Consider the following 22,033-nt stretch of genomic DNA (forward strand, 5'->3'; position numbering starts at 1 on the left):
GGAAGGGATTGGGTAGATGAATCTGCTCCTTAGCAAAATCAGTGTAAACAGTACCCAGACATGGAGATTCAAATAGCATAGTACCTTCTCCAAGTACAACACACATAAAAGGAAACCGGGAATCAAATCCTAGAGAGGTAACGAGTCCTGCAGCTGTGGAACTACTTCAGAAGTCATTAAAGGGATTATATGTGTTCCTCCATGAAGTACTACTGAAAAACCTACTATAATACAATAGATTGTTGTATTACAGCAGGTAATTATTACCTATTACCTAACTACTACTGCAGTAATGCTACAGCACTACTATAGAAATTTTTGTACAAAGATTAATTGAGGTGCTACACACCACTCTTGAGGCAGACATGCTACACTATGTGATTACAGGGGAGATTCCACTAATGTAAAAAAACCTCTTCATCTTGAATATGGCCTTACATTTGTGTCTGGAGAGGTGTTAGGCTGACAAAGCCATTCATCAGACGTACAATGAAGAAAATCCATGCATAAAAGTCTCAGGACTACTGAGTTTTCTGAACAGTTAACCAGTTCAGAGAGAAGAAATCCTCCTTACTATATGGAAATTCATCTACTGATAAAAATCACTGTCTGTATGTCATTTCAATTTTACATATTTTTGCTTCCTTGTGGAAGATCAATTTCTATTGATCCATGGATGGTGCATAAACTGGATTCTTATGGAGTAGGAAATGCTTCGAAATATTTCTTTGATAACTTAAAGATGAATTAGAAAGAACCTCTGACAAAAATGGTTTAGGATATTAATTTCTTTCTTCTTTTCCTTTAAGATACATTTCAGCAAGGGGATGACTGAGATCCTTTGGGACCTTCCCAGCAGTTACACTGGCACAGTGAGGAGAAGAGGGAACCAGGGTGCAAGGATATGAAGAGTCACTGAGGGCACAGGAGGGAGAGAAGTCCTTCCCAAGCCAGGTCCTTTGCCAGAGCCAGATGTGTGTATCATGGAAGTAGTTTGCCCCTTTTCTGTCTTATCACTTTATTTAGTAGCTGTTGTTTCTCCTGAACCTTTTAATGAGCCAGAGCTATCAATGTAGTCCAGTTCTTACATTCTTACCTAACTGTAAAATTGATAATCATTTGTTTCCTCTGGCACCAAAGATGTTCATTAAATGGGATCATCACATTTCACTCCTTCTGCATCATAATCCTCAAACTTGTGATGTGTTTGGTTTTTTTATTAACTGTGCTATAAAGCACTTAACTATTATGAGTGTGTTATCTATATGACTCTGTCTAATCTTTAAACAAAAATTAAACAGAAAGTAGGCTTGCTGCCAAAAATAAGGAACTGTTCCTTCAAACAAAACCAGGGTAAAAGAAGCAAAGCTGCCACTCCAAGATAATTTTTATTTATTGTGTGATGTATTTTCCTTCGAATGGCAACATATTTGCCTTCAGATGGCAAATCCAGACGAATAAGAAGAGAATTAAAATATAGGTGGACCAGAATTTTAATTCAGCATCTGCCAGCATTGTGTATGATAGCACCCAATGATTTCTAGCAGATTAATTCAGTTCTCTGTATTTTACAAAGCTGGACAACTAATTCTTTTCCCAGCATTACAGCCATGTGAAATAATGCTTTGGGCATATCTGTCCTGAAGGCCAATGACCTGATCTACCATGTCTAACACAGTGAGAGATCACCTTTATCTTGTGTTCTCCTGCTACCAGGCTACATCTTATGTTATTGTGGTGTAATGGGTTCCTTCCCATTCCTAGTTTATATTCTTGATATTTGCTATCCCAGGAGTACAGATACCATCAGACCATGGCCATCAGACCATCAATGTTTTGCTTTGGGAAACAATCCCATCAATGGAGTTTTTCAAGTGAGATCTCTGTTTTTAATCAGATTTAACTATAGTTTTGGAAAAAAGAAACAGCAGGGAAATCCTATCTGCTTTCAAGTGTTTTGGGAAGATGATGGGACAGAGGCAAGTACTGAAGTATCTCAGATTTATGTAACTACACACTTTATATACAAACCAAAAGTTGAACGTGACTAAAATGTATGCACAAAAGATATGTTGTAATTGTATGAAGGTTACCAGGCAAATTTATTTAGACTGTGCCCCTTAACATTAGGGTTTGTTTTTCTGGAAAACTGCACTTCATCAAAAAATGCCAACGCTGCCAAACTACAGCTGAACTTTGAAACTGTGACCTGATGCCAGGAGACTTTCCGTGTGACCCTGGGGAGACCTTTTCACCTCTCTGTGCCTCAATCCTCCATCACCTGGAACAATAAGTAACTAAATAATTAAGAGCAGGAAAAGGGAATGATCTTTCTTCCACCCACTGTCCTGCTCTATCTTGTCTATTTAGATTAAAAGGACCTTACTGAGGGGAGATTAAATACCCAGTGCTTTTAACACTTCATGTAAAATGAAGTCTGATCTAAGTGAGGGTCTAGGAGAGTTGTTGTAACATGTGGCAAATGGTCCAGTCTGCCTTTAAAAGCTATAAAATTTTGCAAATAGGAACGTGGCATTTTCCTCCCTATTTAATTACAAATGCTACTGTGATAATTGATTGTTGAATGCTCATAAGAAGAGATGGTCTTCATGTCCAAAGAAGATACAATGCAGTGAGGAATTTTGCAAGACAAGAACCTTTGCTTCTGGCTCAAGGATGAAAAATCCCTGCTCTGATCCTTCTCTAATCTCCCCAGAACCTTTTCATCTCCCTTCCTCCTTATTTTCTCAAAGTTCATCTGCCCATGCTCCCATTGTGATTATACAGGACAGATTTTCTCTACCCTTACATTTTGCTGTGTAATTATTATTTACCTCCAGCTCCCATTTCAGCTGTAACTCAAAGTGTTGAATTGATTTTCTTACAGTAAGCTGCTACCTGAAGTGTCATGTGGATGGCTTAACTCATTTCTTTCCCTCCAGGGGACCCTTTGCAATGTCAAACAATGTAAAGAAGCAAAGCAGGTCATGGTTAGATAGTAATTTAAAGCCAGCACGGATCTGTGCTGCTCCCCAGAAAGGCAGTTTCCTCCTTTACTCACCACCATGCTCACCACCTCCCTCATCCTGGCACCAGTGTTTGTCTGGCTGCCTGGTGGGCCACAGGGAATTAATATTACTAACGTGGCAAAATACCTAGCGAAATACAATCGATAAGACTTTAAACTAGCCGCAGCAACAGAAAAAGAAAGGCCGTAGGCAGGCAAGGCCAGGCTCTCTGCCTTGTCACATTTAACCCAGTAACTTATTTGGGAGGACTCTGGAATCTACTGTTCTGTTTTCCCTCTTGTGAGACAGAGTTGATCATGTGTGCTGAGGAACCCAAAGCTTTCTGCTTTTTCCCCAGTGAAACTAAATGCGTATCATTCAGTGTTTTGCCTTTACTTTCCTCCTTTACAGTTAGAAAGAAGTAACATTACAGCATTAGAAGAAAACATTCTTGCTATTCTTCCCTACTTTGCTTGCGTTGGTCCTGCAGGGATTTCAAGAAATCACTTCCATCTCTGCTCAGCAGCAGTGGCACACCACATACCCAAAAATTTCAGTCTGTGTGTTCCATGGGTCCGGGGAAAAGAATCACAGAATTGCTAGGGTTGGAAGGGACCTCTGGAGATCATCCGGTCCAACCTCCAAAGGGTGTCATATCGTCTGATAACTGTCGCTCACAGTGCCACATGATGTGCTTATTATTTGTCGAGGCACAGAAGTACAGTCACGCTCCAGGGGCTCATTCCGCAGGTCCCATATATTACCATTTTAAAGGGAAGCCCTACCGGGATAGGGTGAAATATGGGAGGAGTGCGACGTGGATGCGGCCGAAGCCAAGGGAAGGGGAGAAGGAGGAGCGGCGGCGGCAGCTTTGCATCATCAGGTTACATTCCTTGTTGTCCTTGCCTCAGGTTACATCCCTTATTCGTGCCAAGGCATCTCCGCGTGGCTCCAGGCGGGATTCGTTCAACCACCGAAAGCTCAACGGGGGAGCCAGGCTAAGGGCACAGAATCAGAGAGGGCAGAAATCAGAGAGGGCACAAGAGACCACCCGCTTGAGCAACTGTGCCCCTGGAGAAGAGCAGGTAAAAAACGCTTTATTTTTGCTCAGTTTCGCCCTCGCTCGCACGTTCCTCGCGGCCGGACCCGTGACGGGCAGGTAACGGGCCCTCCCCGCCCGTTGCGGGGCGAGCGCTGGTGGCACCGGCGAGCCCGCGAGTCCCCGCGGGACCCGCCCGGGGCAGCGCGGCCGCTCCTTCACCGGCAGCGCGAGGACGACCGGCACTGCCCGCCCTGCACGGCTGCCGGGGCGGAGCGGAGACACCCCCGGGGCCCCGTCCTTGGCGGGCACCGAGCCCGGCGACCGCCGCCTCCCCCCGGCGCCGCCGCGCCCGCCCCTTCCGCCGCAGAGCGCTCCCTGCCCGAGCCCCGCACGGTCCCGCAGCCCGCGCCGCTCCCGCGCCCCGGCCGACCGGTGGGTAACGGGGGGCCCCCGCAACACCATGGGGGCGCTGGAGTGTCGCCCAGCCTGCCCGCCCTGCCCTCCCGCCCTCCTCCCCCGGCGGTTCAGTTCCGCCGGGAGCAGGAGCGGGAGCCCGTGCCCCTGTCGACTCTCCGTGCGTGGCGGCCGGGCAAGGGGGAGCGGGGGTGGCCGGAGCCGGGCGGCGGATCCCGGGGGGTTGAGGATGGCGGGGGTCGAGCTGTGGCTTTCGGGGATTTAGGGGTGGCCGGGGTCAGCTCGTGGATCCCAGGGTTTTGGGGGTGGCCGGGGTCGGGTTGTGGATCCCGGGGGTTTGGGGTTGGGATGGTCACGGTCAGGCTGCGGGCCCCTTGCGTTCGCGGGTTTGGGGATGGCCGGGGTCGGGCTGTGGCTCCCGGGGGTTCTGGGGGTAGGATGGCCGGGGTCGGGCTGTGGATCCCAGGGGTTCGGAGGGTTGGGGATGGCCGGGGTCGGGCTGTGGATCACAGGGGTTCGGAGGGTTGGGGATGGCCGGGGTCGGGCTGTGTCTCCCTGCTCAGAGCCTCCCGTGTGCCGCCCCGGCCCCTCGCTGCTCTGCGGCCCGGGAAGGTCGGAAGCTCGTGGTTTGAGCCCGGGCAGCCTCGGGGGCGCACGGAAACGGGTCGGGGCGATCCCAGCAGGATCGCAGCTCCCCGGCTGGTCCGCGGTGCCGGGGCCGGCCCCGGCGGGGGTTGCGGGGCCGTTGCTGCCCGGGCCGGTAACGGCGCTGGAACTGGAGCCCCGCGGGCGCTCTCGGGGCCCCGCGGGGCCGGTCGGTTGTGCGCCCTCCGGCCCCTCGCTGGGCACCGGGCACGGACGGGATCCGGAGCTCCGCGGCCGGGAGGGATGTGCGGGTGGGCGTGTGGCTTGGAAGGAGCCCTGCGAGCCAAGGGCATCGTGCCCGAGGGCCACCTTGTGTGAAAAGCGCCGTCAGCAGCCGCTCGCAGCACCTCGGTCGGCGGGTTTAGGTGACGCCCGCGGTTCGGAACATGGCTTTCAGCACCCTCTGGCTCGCTTTGAACCAGCTGTTCCCGTTATCCTTTCAGAACACCATGGCCACACTCATGGACAAGCTGATGACCCCCATTGCCTCGGGAGCCGCGGCCCCCAACAACAAGGTCTCAATTGTGGGCACTGGACAGGTCGGGATGGCCGCTGCCATCAGCATCCTTGGAAAGGTACGGCTCAAGGACAGCGTGCCGCTCAAGCTCCCCCTGCCGCAGTGTTCTGTGCTGCCTCTCTGCCTTAGCCCATTCGGTAGGTTAGTGCAGGAATGAATCACGTGCAGTTCGGGTAAGCAGTCAGTGACCTACAAGGCTGACTTCCCCATTCAGCTTCTCCTTGTTCTCTCACCTTTCCGTCCGTGCTTGGCAATAAATCTCTCATTAGGCAGAGTTATTTTGCAGGCTGCTGGGAAAATACAGTGAGCGAATGGCTCTTAAGCCCCTGCCAAACTTTTCATTCTCTTCTTAATTTTCTTATTCTTCCACAACAAAGCTGGAGTTTGCTCGGTGAGGGAGCTCTGGTGGGAAAAGAATGCGGATAGAGGAGAAATGGATGTGAAATATGGGGTAGCAATCAGACAATAAGTGTTTGCTTTTTACTGTTTTAAGGCATGTGTGCCATAATAGCTGAAAATAGTGCTATCCCCTAAAGCAGACTTCTTGATTTCTCTTAGGTTTTTTTTTTGCTTGGTTACATGATTATTTTTTCCACAGAGGTTTTAGCTAGTTTTTCAAAAACTAAAAATAGAGGTCTGGATTTAGAGGTTATTCTGACTTTTTCTATTCCTGGTTTATAGGATTTTTTTTATTTTTTTTTTCAAATCTTATGTTACTCTCTTTGAGCAAAGCAAAGGCTCATTATGCAACAAGGATCTCTTGTTTTTAGAGAATATTGTGACTGAGTTAAATTTGATTCCTATTGTGCTGTTTTTGGAAAGATGATGGGAGCTGCAGATTTTTTTTTTAACAAAGGCATAAACAGATATGCCCTGCCCACTTGCAGAGGCTGCCTTAAATCAGGTAGCTCACAGTCAGATGAAAAATCTTGCATGTACTACTAAACCAGCTGTATTTTATGTAGATGATCCTTCAACATATTACCCTGAGAACGTTTGCTTAATATACTGGGGTTTTAAATATTAAAAAAAAAAAAATTAAGGGCTTTTGCTTGCTGATATTCATGAGCCCTGTGACCGAGGAAAAACTGACATTAAGAAAAGGCCACAGTGGAACTTGAGTATTAATGTGAAAGTAGCAAATAGTTTTTAAAAAAACTTATATAAAGGAGAAATTTAAGGGGAAAACAGTGATAGTTCATTGTGGTTTTCAATATTTTCTTAAGCAAATGTTTACCTCTCATGGGCTGAACTAGTTTGTTTTTGAAGTCCTGTAACCTTGTACAGTGAGGGAGCCAAGTGATGTTACCACAAACTGCACTGCAATTCATCTGTGTTTAATACACTGCTTTAGGCAGCATTAAATTTGTGCTTTCAGATATCTAAGCACAAAGTTTTACTATTAATGAGTTGTATGCACCAAACCCAGAGTAAAAACTGGTTTTAAATTTTTCAAGCATGGATGATGACATGGATTTTATGTCAACCAGACTTCTGCTCTTATTCTCTTACAAGTATAAGCTGCAGTATAAAATATTTTTATAACAAAACCATCTGGTTCTTGTAACTGAATTAGTCATTTAGGTTGGAAAATACCTCTGAGATCATTAAGACCAACTATTAACCCAGCACTACCAAGTCCACCATGTCCCCTAGTGCCACATCTACAGCTCTTTTAAACACTTCCAGGGGTGTGACCCAACCACCTTCATGTTCCAGTGCCTGACCACCCTTTCAGTGAGAAATTTTTTCCTCATATCCAATCTAAACCTCCCTTGGCACAGCTTGAGGCTGTTTGCTCTTGTCCTGTCCCTTGTTCCCTGGGAGCAGAGCCTGACCCCCATGTGGCTACATCCTCCTGTCAGGGAGTTGTTGGAAGTGGCAAGGTCCCTCCTGAGCCTCCTCCAGGCTGAGCCCCCAGAGCTCCCTCAGCTGCTCCTCATCACAGTTGTGCTCCAGACCCTTCCCCAGCTCTGTTCTCTTCTCTGGAACACCCTCCAGCCCCTCAATGTCCTTGTAGTGAGGGGCCCAGAACTGGACACAGGATTTGAGCTGTGGCCTCACCAGTGCCCAGCACAGGGGGACAATTCAGGCTAGGATGCCCTTGGCCTTCTTGCCCACCTGGGCACACACTGGCTCACGTTCAGCCTATGCCAACCAATTTGTGGCTTTACTTGTGCACAGTTTGGCTCTAATACTAATTTCAGTTTACTGGCGTAGTATTTAGTATTTAAATTTGCATGACACCAAAACTTCCATGCTGGTTATTTTTAGCTCCCTCTCTGTTAGAGACAAGTCACTGATGTTGCCACACTGATTTAGGAATGGGAGCATGTCCACAGTCACAAATCAGCTGCTTTAAATGAGAATATTTTGAGCTGCATTTGGTGATTGTGTAGGCTTCATTCCTGTGTGTGCTGATAATGAGCTGAGTTCTTCTCTAGACAAGTGATGCAAATTCATGAAATTAGTCATTGGAGGTACTCCAGCTGCTCTTCTCTTTAAGGGAGAACCTGCTCTTGGAACCTGCAGAGTTTGAGGAGTATTGGTTGCAAGTCCCATCGGACTGTGTGTATAAACCTATCCATAATTGCACATGTGCACACATTATTTTTTCAAACTCTGATTGCACTAACTCCTTAGTTTAACACCAATGACTTCAGCTAAGCATGCTTTTTCATAGTGTTTAAACAACTGAGACATTCATTTTACCCTGCAGGCTATTTTGGGAACAGAGCAAGTACAGATACAGATTCTTATGATTTTTCTTCAACAGTTTTATCAAATCAGCTGCTAAGGGAAGCAATGCAGAAAATCAATAAACTAACACTATTTCAGAGTATGAAATGAAATGAAAAAAAATGTCTGCAGCTAAATATATTTTTCCACAGGAAAAACAGTATTTGAGTTGCTAAAAATGGCTTAACTGCTCTCAAATAGAGTGTAGATATCTAGGAAAACAGAGAAGTAGTAATTTGAATTTCAATATAATTTACTGCCTGATCAGCCTTTAAGGATAATGGAATTTACAAGGATAATAAAAATTTCTGTCAAAAGGAAAAGCCAAAGGAAGGCTTTGCATTAGAGCAAAACACCTTTTCACTCCCATACTTCATTGTTTTCCTGTTCTGAGACTGTGTGAGGTTATCTCCCGACTTAACCTGGCTGGACAACAAGCATACATGGCTAAATCTATTCTACAAAGTAAATATAACATAGTAGCTCTAGTAGAGAAAAACAACTAAAGAATCTGTTTTCTCTTGATTTTTAGGGCTGAGGAAAATATCTGTTCCCGTTGTATAGTTTTGTGAAATTAATTGATTGAAGGCATGTTAAAAGAGAATACTTGTTTGATAATTATGTGGAGTGTTCTTTTAGGCATTTCAATATTTACAACAGGCCTATTTGCTGGATAGATTTAGAAGTTTTGTTACAACTCTGAAAGATATAACTTTTTCCCAAATATAATTACTAAATCATGAAGTGCTTTTCTAGCAAAGGGTTGGCTGTGAACTCAAACTCCCCACAGATAATATCTTTTTTGGAAAGTCTGAATGAGTTTTATGAACCTGTGCTGTAGCAGCCTCTGACTTTGTTCCTGTGAGATACATCAGAACACCAAGATAGTGCTGTCCCACAGGTTTAACTTTGGAGAAGAGATGCTTTCAGATTGCTGTGGCGTGTCACTTTGAAACAAAATACACCTCAGCTCAGGGCTAACTTTAAAATGCAAGTGAACTGCTTCACTGACTCCAAATTTTGTTGTTTTCAGGGTCTTTGTGATGAACTTGCTCTGGTTGATGTTGTGGAAGACAGACTAAAAGGAGAAATGATGGACCTACAGCATGGGAGCTTGTTCCTTCACACTCACAAGATTGTGGCAGACAAAGGTGAACCTCAGTTTTTTATTTAATACTGACATTCTATGACTTTGCTTGATAGTGGAGAATTAGTTGTGTAATCCTAAAGAATTCAAAGAATTTGGCATTGAAAAAGTGTATGAACTGGGGTGAGAGTTTGGATGAACACCATAGCAGTGGGAGTAGTTTTTAATCTGGGCTTTCTCTTACATCTCTAATGGCCACTTTACAGTTTGGAGCTTGTTTAGTAAAACTGATTTTAATGAAGCTATAGTACCTCTTTGTAGAAGAAATAATATGATTTGGAAAGTGGAAGTGAGATTTGGGTGGTTGAAGGTGCTCTCCAGACCCATATATGTTGATACCTAAACTGGACAATGTTAAAGAGGTGGTACTGGATTTAATATTGATGTCTCCTGGTTTTGGGTTTGAATGGAATGCACAGTGGAGAAGCTGCCTGTAACACTGTATGAACACAGTGCTGTTGAAATGAGTGACAAGTGTATTTAACACATTCTGTATCTCCCCCCCGTGCTCTGGTGTAGATTACAAGGTGACAGCCAACTCCAAGATCGTGATCCTGACTGCGGGCGTTCGTCAGCAAGAGGGGGAGAGTCGCCTCAACCTGGTCCAGAGGAATGTGAACGTCTTCAAATTCATCGTTCCTCAGGTTGTGAAGCACAGCCCCAACTGCATCATCATCGTGGTTTCCAATCCAGGCAAGGCAGTCTTTTCTGAAACCCTTAAAACTTCGGTTTGATAAAACACAACATTCATTCTCTGACAGTCTTTTCAAATACAAATTGAAGGTTAATAGCTTTTTGTGGACATCTGCCAGGTAGTGGCCAACAGCAGAATACAAACAAATATCCTGTACATTCTGCTACTCTCTTTATTCAGAACTTGTCATGGTGTCCTTATCTTAAAAGAATGCTTTATGGTAAATCAGTTCTTTACATACTTTGGCTTAAGCAGTTGGTAGTTGAAAACTTTTATTTCTAAAGGATAACTTTTGTGTCTGGATGCAATACAGCCATTTTTCAGGATGAAGAACTTGTCCTATATTCTATATTTTCAGGAAAAAGAATTTGATGCTGAAGCCTATGGTGGAACAAGGGCTAACTGTAGTACAACTGTAGTGCAGTTGGATTAGAAAAGACTTAGTTATAACTGATTACACATATTTGTGTGCTCACTTGCAAGTACCTCATTGCACTGAGGCAATTGGATATTTGGATGTCCAAAGCTAACTGTAAACATTCTGATGTGCTTTGTGGGGTGTCCCTGTAGGGTTGTCTTTGCTTGACTCAACATCTGAGTGAGGCCAGTGCTACAGGACCCTGGCGGTGAAGTAACACTGCTTTTAGAGAGAACTTTGCAGAGTGGAAACAGTGCATGCAAAGCTGGCAGCTCAACTGGGGGTTGAGTAATTAGCTGGTGTTCAATTACTCCTACTGAATACCAGTGTTCTGAGCAAGTGCCTACTGTGCAAGTACAATAACTTAGGGCAGTTTTAAACACTTATCAAAAAATCAAACTGCGACAAAGATCAACTTGTTCTAGCAGGGCCGGATTCAATCTATAGACTTCTCTCCAGTGGAGCAGCTGCTGGAGGAGAATTGCATGTTGCTTTTGCAGAATTATTTTTATAACCCTTTGTTTTCTCCATGTGTGGAGTTTTGTCCACTAGTCTTATATAGTGGAAGTTATTGTGAGCTCATTAGAAGGGACTTCAGTGACTTGGAAAGCCAGACAGCCTGGAGCTGATGGACAGGGAGGTGCTCTGTAGTCTGTACAAGTTACTGTGATCCTGGCAGGAACAGCCCCAGCTGAAGCTATGGGAAGAAAACTGTGCCTGATGAACATGTCAAGGAGGTGTGAACTGTGCTGAGATGATGTGCTTTTTGTGCCTGAGCAGAGCAAATGATGTATTTCAGATATGTATGCACAAATGTGTTCCCTCCTGAGAACTGGCTGGCTCCTGATTGTTGGAGTCATAATTAACTGCAGCCTGTTTATTATTGTTGCTTTGACCTGTTGATTAGAGGTTTTCTCTTTGCTCACATCCTTCTGTCTGCCCCACCTAGCTTTGTGTTTTTTCTGAAGCTTTGTTTTTGGAGACACATACAGTTAAAGCATATTGGTAGTAAATGCAGGAACTGCTTAGTGCACAAATCAAGAAGTTGAACTGAAGTAATTACCAACTACAAAGAGTATGCAAATCTCAAACTTTTCACTGTAAATTGTTTTACCTGTTGTTGTGATGATGAACTAGAAGGTAATATTACTTCAGGAAATTACTTGAGTGTTTTAGCCACATGAGATCAGTCCCAGTTCTGAGTGCCCTGGGGGTTTAACTGTGACAAAAAAATGTGTAGGAATCTAATCTCCAAAGATCTTACTCAAATTTTTTTAGGACCCATCAAGCTACTGTTCAAAAAATCTCAAGCAGTGCATTAATTTTAAATCCCCCAAATAGTCAGACCCAAAATACTTCGACCAATGAGCACAGCTGTGTTTTGAGCCCTCCTGACTGCCCTACTACTTGCAATAAAGTAATTGCTGGAGCATTCTTGATGTGAGTGGTTTAATTTACTGTGCATGTTTTTCCTTGCAGTGGATATCTTGACCTATGTCACATGGAAGCTGAGTGGCCTGCCAAAAAACCGTGTGATTGGAAGTGGCTGCAACCTCGACACGGCCAGATTTCGCTATCTGATGTCCGAGAGGCTTGGGATTCATCCAAGCAGCTGCCATGGCTGGATCTTGGGAGAGCACGGGGATTCCAGTGGTAAGGAGCAATTCTGACCTCTTTGGGAACAAGCAATAGAGTGTTAGAGGTTGAGGTCTAAGGGTGTTACAAAACTGAAGGAACAGATGCAGCTCTGCTCGAGTTACTGGCACTTAGCTGTGGTTTTATGAAGATTTGAGTTGAGACAAGTCCAGGAAATGAGAGAATTGGGATTGTTCAGCCTGGAGAAGAGAAAGCTTCACGATCACCTAACTGTGGCCTTCCAGGACCTGAGGGGAGCCTACAGGATAGGTAGAGAGAGGCTACTTACAAGGGCCTGGAGTGACAGGACAAGGGGGAATGGCTTCAAACTGCCAGAGAGTAGGGTTAGATGGGATATTGGGAAGAAATTCTTCCCTGTGAGGGTGGTGAGGCCCTGGCACAGGTTGCCCAGAGAAGCCATGGCTGCCTCATTGCAGGGAATTGGAATGAGATGATCTTTAAAGTCCTTTCCAACCCAAACCATCCTGTGATCCTGTGAAACGTAGCTGCACATATTTAGTAATTAAACCCTTAACTGAAAAGGCCCATTTTGTGAGCTCAAGTTGTGTCCTAAAGGCTACAGCTTGGTACTTTTCTTTATCCTCAGTTTTTGGAGTACCATAACAGCCTGTAGCATAGTTCTCCTCTGAAAGCAGTGTCAGCTCCTTTTAAGTCAAGAGCAGAGCTTGTTAGAGGTAACAGAAAACCCTGGCAATCCAGGCTCAGGCTAACAAAATTATCCCTTACCTTATTTCTTAACTTTTCTCTGTGATATTTAAAAGATGGTTTCAAACACATGTAAAATCAAAGAAACCCATCTGTCTTAATTCAGCTCATGTATTTAAAGTCTGAAATGATGCAGCAGAATATCTGTGTGTATTGGTACTGCTTCATATTTTTGTGCTGTGTATTTCTAGGGGAGCCACCTCTTCAGTGTCCCATTGCATTTGATCAGCCCTACCCTAGTGAAAGCAGAGTTTGGCTGAGCTTACACAGAGCTCATCCTGCATCAGTTTTTGCTTTGAAGTAACTCAGAATTCCTAGTTACTTCACAGGAACGAAGGATGAACCTGCCTGTGAGCTTCCAGTATGAAGAGAGGTGCAAATTCCTCTCTTGATATTTTAAGTTTGTATATTGCTACCCTCTTACTTATGTAAATAAGAACAGGTTTCTTGAAGGCTGAACCTAACACTGATTAGTGAAACAGCAAATACATCCTTGCTGCAGTTTTGAGCAGAATGAGTTTTAAAAGGCTGAACAGCTAAGATGTGCCTTTTTGATAGAATTTGAGGTTTCTGACTTCAGAGAGGGCTGTCTGCACCTTCCAAGGTCTCAAAGTTCTGCTGTCGTGTGTTACAATCAACATGTTAAAGTGCCAGTACTAAAATAGTCTCACAATTGACACCCAGAGTTGTCAGCATTAACTGCAGCTAAATGAAAACTGAAAATCTGCCTCAAACATTATTGTGGTTCTGGCTGCTGCTACTTATGGTTCCAATTGTTTTAGGTAGGAAAAAGTGAAGGGGGAGTTGCAAAGTGCTATTGAAACTTCTGTCCTCCCTCTGTTCCAGTGGCTGTTTGGAGCGGAATTAACGTGGCAGGGGTTTGTCTCCAGCAGCTGAATCCTGCCATGGGAACTGACAAAGACCCTGAGAACTGGAAGGAGGTCCACAAGAAAGTGGTTGACAGGTACAATGACCTGAGGAATAACACGGATATATGTGATGCTGAAAATAGCTTGTCTGCACAGTCTCTCCATTGTGCTGCAGCTTTCATGCCCTTTTATTTAGAGGGCTGCATGGATAAGTGGGACTGCTGGTTTAAACACAAAAATGCAGGATTTCAGCTGGTTATTTCATTATCCTGCAGCCAGACAAGCTGTTGCATAACATGCCCACTGAAGTACTGCAGAGCTTAGAGCTGTGTGTACTTGTTTTCTCTCATGGAGATTCTTGAGTGGTTCACTTTGTTCAAAGGGCACAAGACAGGGAAGGGCAGTGTGTTTCTGTGAGCAGTGTTGGAACGGGGGGAAATTTTGTTCATTGATGCAGGAAGATTTGTTCACATGTTGCTAAATGACTTGTCTCACTTGTGATATGAGTGTACTCTCCTGCACTATCTCCAGATGTTGGCTAAAAACACCAGGGGGTGTGTGTAGGTAGTGCATGGCTTTGATTCTAAATGTTTATCTATTCCAAATGCACTCAGAATGATTGTGTCACTGACTGAAATTGAGAATTTATTAGGTGTAGGTGTGCTTTTCTACCTAACACTAAGAACTCTTCCTAGATGGAAGCTGATTTTCTTTTCAGCTAATCCTGTGAGAACAATAGGGATTCTTAATTATACATATGGGAATATGTATACTTTATCTTCTAATGCTGAAACACATCACTCTCCTACTTTGATATTTTAATTCCAAAACTTAGAAAGTGTTGCAGGAGTTTAATTTTTTTTTTTTAAATGGGAAACTTTCACTCCTCTTAAGACTTGTAAGTCACAGAGTGTCTTGAAGACATCTTAGTGCAATTGTCTTTCCATGTTTTCTTAGTGCCTATGAGGTGATCAAACTGAAGGGATACACAAACTGGGCTATTGGCCTTAGTGTTGCTGACCTCTGTGAGACCATGCTGAAGAACTTGCACAGGATTCATTCCATCTCAACACTGGTAAAGGTAAGAAGTGGTGGCTGATTGGATGCTCTAGTTCATTTTGTTGTTATCACAAGCTAAGTAGTCTCGGTAAGCAAGGGGCTGAACAAAGGAAGCTTTGTAAAACACTACTTTGAATTTAAAATGGGAGCTTACTCTTGCCATTCCTTCTAGGCTGACCTCTTAGCCAACTCCTCTCACAAATATGGAGCTGAAAATAAGTTCTCTGTGCTACCCTTTTGTAAAGTTTGCCATTTGTGGCATGCACATTCATTGGAAGGAGGTTTTGGTGTAAAACTGGAAAACTTCATGGAGGCCCAGCTGCAATTCCATGAACCACTGCCTAGCAAAAGTCCTGGGGGGAGAACTGTGTCCTTTTATAGCTGGTGTAACTGGCTGCATCTAGTCTGGACTAGCTCTGTAACCCCTGGTGCAGCAAGGACTCTGAGCAGGTTGAGCTTACTGATGCCTCTGTAGCAGGAAGGATGACCTGCCCTAATCTGCATCTGAATCTTGTCAGCTACTTGCTGTATAGAAATAAAAGTGAGAGGTTTGAAGACCTTTGAAGGTGGGGTTTCTGCAGTCAGCCATCTTGGCACTGCCAGACATTTGGTCCAAAACAGCTCTATGCTGTTTATTTTCTCAAATACACTGAGACTGAAATTCTTCTGCAGGCTGTAAAATGGTAGTTTTTAGCTCTGCTCTCAGGAGGCTTCCTGTTCTATAAACTAAATGCACATCTGGGGTGATGGGCTCATACCTGATCTCTTTTGTCTGTGGCAGGGCATGTATGGCATTGAGAATGACGTCTTCTTGAGCCTGCCTTCTGTCCTAAGTGCCTCTGGATTGACAAGTGTCATCAACCAAAAGCTGAAGGACGATGAGGTGACTCAGCTGAGGAAGAGCGCGGATACCCTGTGGAACATCCAGAAGGATATCAAAGATCTGTAACTCATGAATGCCAGATTCCAGCCATAGAAAACCAGCATGTTGTGTGCAGATATGGGCTCTACTCACTCTACATCTCTAAAGTTAACATTAAATGCTCTTCCAGACGGTTCATGGTAGCTAAACTTACGCTTGCTGTAACGCACAAACCTGACGAACAAATAAAGTAATTTTCAGGCATGTTTTGTTGTCCTAGTGACTTATTTTTAGTATATAATTATCTAGCTTACTCTGGCATCCTCCTTTAATGTTTGCCACAGACTTACATGGAAGTGTAAGACTTGGCATGTCTTTTCAGAAGGTTAGAAATAATGTAGTAATAGCCTGTGGTGGGATTTCACTGACACCACCTTAGTGGAAGCCTTTTCTCAGTCCAAGTGCTGGCTAAGTGTAGTTCTTGTTTCTGATAGAGTAATTCCTATTTTTTTTACTGATGGGCAGAAGAAATGGAATGGGGATTTGCCTCTGAGCTGCCTGCCAAAAATATGCCAACAATAAGATTGTGCTGGCTGGCCTAGAAGAGTCCTGTAGATACTTCTCTCTCCTGGGTTAAATTCTTTGCCTGTTAATGATGCCTAGTTTCTATAAAGTGGAAAAAACAGGATTATTTTGTATTTGATAACCAAAATTCAAGGAGGTTTTTTGGCATTAGGCTGGAGTCCTTGGTGATAGTCTTGTTTATTAAACAATTCAAGTTGGGTCTTCAATCTCTAAATTTCAGCATGATTTTTTGAAGTGCTCATATACATGGAGAACAGTTGTAAAAAAAAAATAAAGCCCAAAGATTATTTCTTAATCACAATTATGGACATTAACCATAGAATAGCCTGTATTTTCTTGGCATGCCTAGAACTGATCACTCTAGATGTCCAGGGGACAAACAGTATTAAATCTATCTTAAATCATAATTCAGGGGCTTGCAAGATTTTTTTTCATAACAAATGGTCTGAGACTAAGATGGAGCAATTTAAAGGACTTTTCTATCTCCATTAAAATGCTTTGCATAGTGGACTAAAAAAACTTTATAAGCAAGTAGCCTAATTTTTGTCATTCCTTTGAAATAGGTCACACAAGTTTTGTTCTATTGCAAGATAACTTCTGTGATTTAGTAAGTATCATGTAAAGTATCATGTAGCTACTAAAATACCATGCACGGGATGTTGCTGACAGCATTACTTACAAAGGGTATCCCAGGGAGGCCTTAGGAGATGTTTTATTCTCAGTGACAGGCTAAATAGCAGAATTCTTTGCCAATAGAAGATTGAAAATTGTAGTCTCTCCTTTCATAACTTGGTGTGGAGATCCAGGTTTTCCACCCCTGGATAGATTATCTTATAGTTCCTGCTGAGAACTGTTCATGATCAGCTGTTATGAGGTAAATGGCATAAAATGCTGCTCTTTGCAGGACACACCCATTAGGAATATTCACCTGAGCACATTTAGTACAGGAACCTTGTACAGTTCCTTCCTGGCTTTGTTCTTATGCTGTTCTTAGTTAATGAGGGAATTCAAAGCTATGTTGTGGGACATTATCTTGCAGGATTCTGAAGAGTGATGTGCATGAAGAGGCATTGGTTGCCTTGGAGGACAGGGAGTGGGGCCTTTCCTCTTCTGCTGGTGAATCTTGGTTTCTGAAGATCACTGGGCTGCAGTAAGACAGATTTCTCACTGATTGCACCCTCACCCATTAAAGTGTAGGGTCATACCTCGTTCTGTGGTCAGCAAACAGCCCCCAGGTAGGATGGTGCATTGTGAAAGGCACGTGGGCAGCAGTGTGTGAGCTGGGAAGCTGCTGTCACCTCGTGTTTGTCAGCTGCTCCTTCAGTCCCCTCCAAAGCCACTTTTGAGGGTTTTTATTTTATTAGTGATCACAGACTGAACAGTACAAGATCTTTTGTGCCTGGACTTTAAGCAACCAGAGAGCTAATGGTCTGTTAAAAGAGGGAGTGGATACAGATGAAGGGATAAGGGAAGAACAGTGGTTTGTGTGGTGAGCACTTTTCTTAGCACATCAGCAACCTCACTGTGCTGCTACTTCTTTTCTCTTTCTACTCTTTTTTTCCATCATGAAAGAAAATTCTAAAAAACGTCATCAGCAATGAAGTGGCCTTGTGGATGTTATGAGGGATTAGTTCAAAGTTGTTAAATAGGAATGAGTATCCCAGGTAGGGGATTTTGAGATTTTATAAACAGGCTCTTCAGGCTGTTTATTTGCATTCACTGATGTTTGTAAGCCCTATGCAAGTACATGAATTATATTGCAATTATTTTTTTTTTGCTGGGAATCTTCTCACACAGTCTTATATCTTCATTAGAGTTGCCTGGCTGTAGAACAAACAGCTTCCCTGTCTATGCTGATAGAACACCAGTCTATTCCTTGAACTCAATCAATAATATCCATAATATAGTCTTAATACCTTAATAACTATACTGTCATAGTACTTAAAAAGATAATTGTGGGTTTTCATTGGAACATAATAAAGTCATGTTTTGCTTTGTCCAGGCCACTGATACATGAACTTTATTCTTGTTATCCTATGAAAGGCAATACAGGTTTTTAGCCACGTTCCTGTGTGTCAAGAGGTACCTTTGTCACTCCTTGGTCTACCAGAAAACACTGATGCTCTTGGATAGAGCAGTAAGAAGCAGCACTTCAGAAAGCAGAGGACAACTTGCTCCACTCACACAAGGTAAGATCAGTAATGTTATTTTAATTGCTGTAAGGACCTGGACCCCCTTGCATTTCCAGGTAATTAGATACAGAAGAGAAGGTCAGTCTGACTACCTTGCAAATATCAGACAAGCAGGTACTGACAGACAAGAGAGACACAAGGGATTTTACTGACTTTTAGTGTTAAATCAGCTGCTTTTTTAGTAGTCAAAGGATAAAATTGGGGCAGGGAATTGAAGGCAGGTTTAAACAGTGAAATAGTGTTAAAAAGAACACACAGCTGGAGAGCAATGAAAATGCTCATCTAGCATCATTTTCCAAGGCCGAGTCCAACAGGATTAACATTAAACTTGCCCGTGGTGAGCTGGTGTCTGCAGGGTTGGTAACTCTCATTCTTGCTCTGAGGATGAAGCAGCAGAGGCCCCAGTGCTCTCAGAGCTGGGAACACCAGCCTCACACCAGCTTTTGGGAGGTGTGTCCTGCCTGTTTATTTTGGACAAAACATGCCTGGTGTCTCTGAGGAAAGTCCTCTGTGTCACATCACTCCCCAAAACTTCAGATGGTTCTGAGCCCCTTCTCTCTCCTGGCCACTTCCCAGGGTCACTGTACAACTGTCTTCTAAATGAAAGGAACAATTCTGCACTCCTGTGAGATCTGGAGCATTTTTTGGCCTTGCACAAAGAAGGAGCAAAGGCCACCACTTCCCAGCTGGGCTGATCTGAGCTTGCTGAGGTCAGGCAGGCAATTAGGGCTGTCCCTAGAGCACTTTTGAACACCTCCCTGATTTCCCCTAAACTCTGCAATGACAAAACAACGCGGGCACTGGAGGACTCGCGTTAATGCCACCAGTGCCACCTACTGCTCACTATCTAAAGCACAGTCCGTGTGCATCAGTAACTGCTACAAACCATCGTCTTTTCCTCCTTTAAAATTTGTCTCGATGCCTATGAGCATTTCTAACATCCGTGTCTTATTTTTTCCCTACAATTAATGTAGGGAACCCTTGAAACCCCAGTTCTGTTCAGAGCCAGCCAGTCCTGGACGGTTACCTCCTCATAAACTCCCACACTTGGAGTGTTTCTTCCCCTACCCACTTGCAGCCATGGAGACTGAAGCTGATTTTCCACCAAAAAAGCCTGTCTGAAGTGGTTCTTGTGGAGGGACTGTGGTGTGAAGACAATATCCACGGCTCACTTCCTGGAGTGTTGTACTGAGTTAGTTTTTACAAAAAAGTTTGATCTATTTAAACAGAAGTGGTTGGATCAAAGTGTGCAGAGCAGATGACATCCCAGGAGGTAACAGTTCCAAAAGGAGTTTCAGGTAGGGCAGAATGCACAGCATTGTCCTTGCATTGCTATCTCCAGACAACTACAGGAAATTTGGGGAAAACAATACACATTTTATGTTTCTTTTCAAACTCAGCCTTGTTATTGTCCAGTATCCTTGCAAGCAAAATTGTCTCACTTCTGTGAGCTGAGAAAGAATTTAGTGAGGTAACAGCTGATGTCTGGCAGAGTTGCCACACAGTGAATAATGCATTACCAAAGGGCATCTCTGTAGTTAGTGATAAAAACAATACGAGAACCTGGGTAGGCCAGACTCAAAACCAGCTTCACTGGTTTCCAGACTTCTGGAAAAGATTTGAATCAATGTTATATTTTAAAAACTACTCTTTTTTGTACATTTCCACCTTCCCACTTCAGCATGAACTCTGTTCTTGGGAAAAAGGAGCAAACTGTGCAGTCACAGTCACAACCTTTCCCTGTCTCAGTGACAAAAATGACACATCGTTGTTGTGTCAGCAGAGTGTCCTTTTCACCACTTGCACCTCACTGCACTTGACAAAAAGGACAGCTAATGGTCGTCCTTCTCAATATCAGAATACAGCTTTTATCCCGAGTGTTTTGATTTTATTTTGTTGTTGGTGCACAGCTTTATGACCTCCTTTATGGCCATAAAGCTGGATAACTCTGGGTGCACCAGATATCCCAGAGATATCCTTGCAGGCCATAAATATAATGAGCAGGGAGGGCCCTTCGCCCTCTAGAAATTAAGAGCATTTGCAAGGATGAAAGTTTCTGGACTGTCTGTTAGAGACAGCCTTTCCTAGGCACTTGATATGCTTTTCCCTCACTGATAACAAAAAGCAGGAATTTGGGATGGCTATGTGTGAAAAAAAACCCTCTAAGATGGTCAGATTGGATAAAGTGAAATATACTTGAAATACAAATTAATACTAATGTTCGTAGTGCTATTGAGCACTTTATATCAGTTAAAAACCCCCATGAGTTATCTCCAACCTGTGAAAGGTGAGTTATGTTCACCCAGTGATGGCCTTCCCAGTGTTTGTGAAATTATCTTGTGGTGTCTGATGACCCTTTCAAAATCATTCTCCAAGGTTTAAGGACTTAAACCATCTTCTGTCAAATTCAAAAAGTAAAAGAAATACTCTCTTACTACAAACAGAAGCTGGAAAAACGTGACACCCAGGAACCTGAAAACCACAGACTATATAAGGAGCTTACAAATGTTGGTATTACAACTTCATTGCTGTAAAATTATTTGCATGTTTTCCAGGCTTTGGAATGCTTAGGGACAGTGGAAGTCCTCACCTGAGATGGCCTTCGTGAGCCTCACCCTCAGGCTGGGTGTCCAGGGAAAAGTGTGGAACAGATTTGATGTTCAGAAACAAAGGGAGCCTTCAAATATCACAGTTTTTTCTTTTAAATAACACGATTTTTAAACTATAGGATGACGTGGTTTTCCTATCTACTCCAGGTAGTAAAAGCCACACTTGCTCCAAAAATAACAATTCTCAGGCCAGTTTTTGTTTGTTTGTTTGTTTTGTTTTGTTTTTGTAAACTGGTAAATAAGGCAAAAAAACTTAAATAAGTTTTTTGGTAAACTGTTAAACTCCCTCTGTTCCCAGCTGTGCTTCTCCATCCCCTCTTGCCAGGCTCTTTTCTGAGACAGCTCTAGTTCCTCACTTGGCAAAACAGTTTTCTACATCCTTAGGTTAGCTCAGTGAGCTGTATCCATGAGCCCAGGGATAGGTCTGAGTACCATAAATGCAAGGAGGGCATGGGAAGTGGAAGAGCAAGTCTTTTGGGGATGCTCAGCTGCATCATGCATTATGTATGATGTATGATGTGTAAGAGACTTTTATGCAGATAGGCTGCCTGTCTCCCAGACCAGTTGTCTTGGACTTGTTTTGTCTTAAGTGAGCTCAGAGCCATCCCCTCTATGCCTGCTGGTGCAGTGTTATTCTCCACAGTGCCACAGATGTCCTGGATCTCACCTGGAGATTTGCTCCCTGCTGAACTGTGGATTTTGGGCAGGTTGTGCTCTGAGCTCAGCATCAGATTTAACTTACACAGCTGCCCCAGAAGCACTGGCTCCTCCACCAGACATGTAAGCACATAAGAATCTTCCAAGCAGGGAAACTTGGAGGATCTCAGGTTGTGAGGGAGGGACCAGCATCTCTGCAGATGTGTGTGCACTGC

General features: G+C 43.7%; 2 protein-coding genes across 4 annotated transcripts in view; one reads left to right on the top strand and one right to left on the bottom strand.

Annotated features, from left to right (window-relative positions):
• SPX (spexin hormone) overlaps positions 1-22,033 on the bottom strand; it is a 288,585-nt gene that overhangs the window by 215,753 nt on the left and 50,799 nt on the right. The gene's annotated exons all lie outside the window — the stretch shown is intronic.
• Positions 3,829-16,039, top strand: LDHB (lactate dehydrogenase B). 3 transcript variants are annotated; one of them, XM_051772440.1, is made up of 8 exons: positions 3,829-4,093; positions 5,553-5,684; positions 9,399-9,516; positions 10,032-10,205; positions 12,104-12,277; positions 13,832-13,949; positions 14,812-14,935; positions 15,695-16,039. In XM_051772440.1, the coding sequence occupies exons 1-8, from the start codon at positions 3,830-3,832 to the stop codon at positions 15,860-15,862; spliced, it is 1,272 nt and encodes a 423-aa protein (XP_051628400.1). In that variant the 5' UTR covers position 3,829; the 3' UTR covers positions 15,863-16,039. The 3 variants fall into 3 exon arrangements, with proteins under 3 accessions (XP_051628400.1, XP_051628402.1, XP_051628401.1); XM_051772442.1 differs by lacking the exon at positions 3,829-4,093 and adding an exon at positions 4,320-4,482; XM_051772441.1 differs by lacking the exon at positions 3,829-4,093 and adding an exon at positions 4,489-4,624.

Source organism: Manacus candei, unplaced genomic scaffold (assembly GCF_025592945.1).
Source record: "Manacus candei isolate 608988 ecotype Guabito, Panama unplaced genomic scaffold, ASM2559294v1 h1tg000153l, whole genome shotgun sequence".
Lineage (NCBI taxonomy): Eukaryota > Metazoa > Chordata > Aves > Passeriformes > Pipridae > Manacus > Manacus candei.

Coding starts and splice junctions, on each gene's coding strand:
- LDHB (XM_051772440.1), top strand. CDS start 3,830: ATGCGGCCGAAGCCAAGGGAAGGGGAGAAGGAGGAGCGGCGGCGGCAG. Junction 5,685..9,398: donor CCATCAGCATCCTTGGAAAG/GTACGGCTCAAG, acceptor TGTTGTTTTCAG/GGTCTTTGTGATGAACTTGC. Junction 9,517..10,031: donor CAAGATTGTGGCAGACAAAG/GTGAACCTCAGT, acceptor GCTCTGGTGTAG/ATTACAAGGTGACAGCCAAC.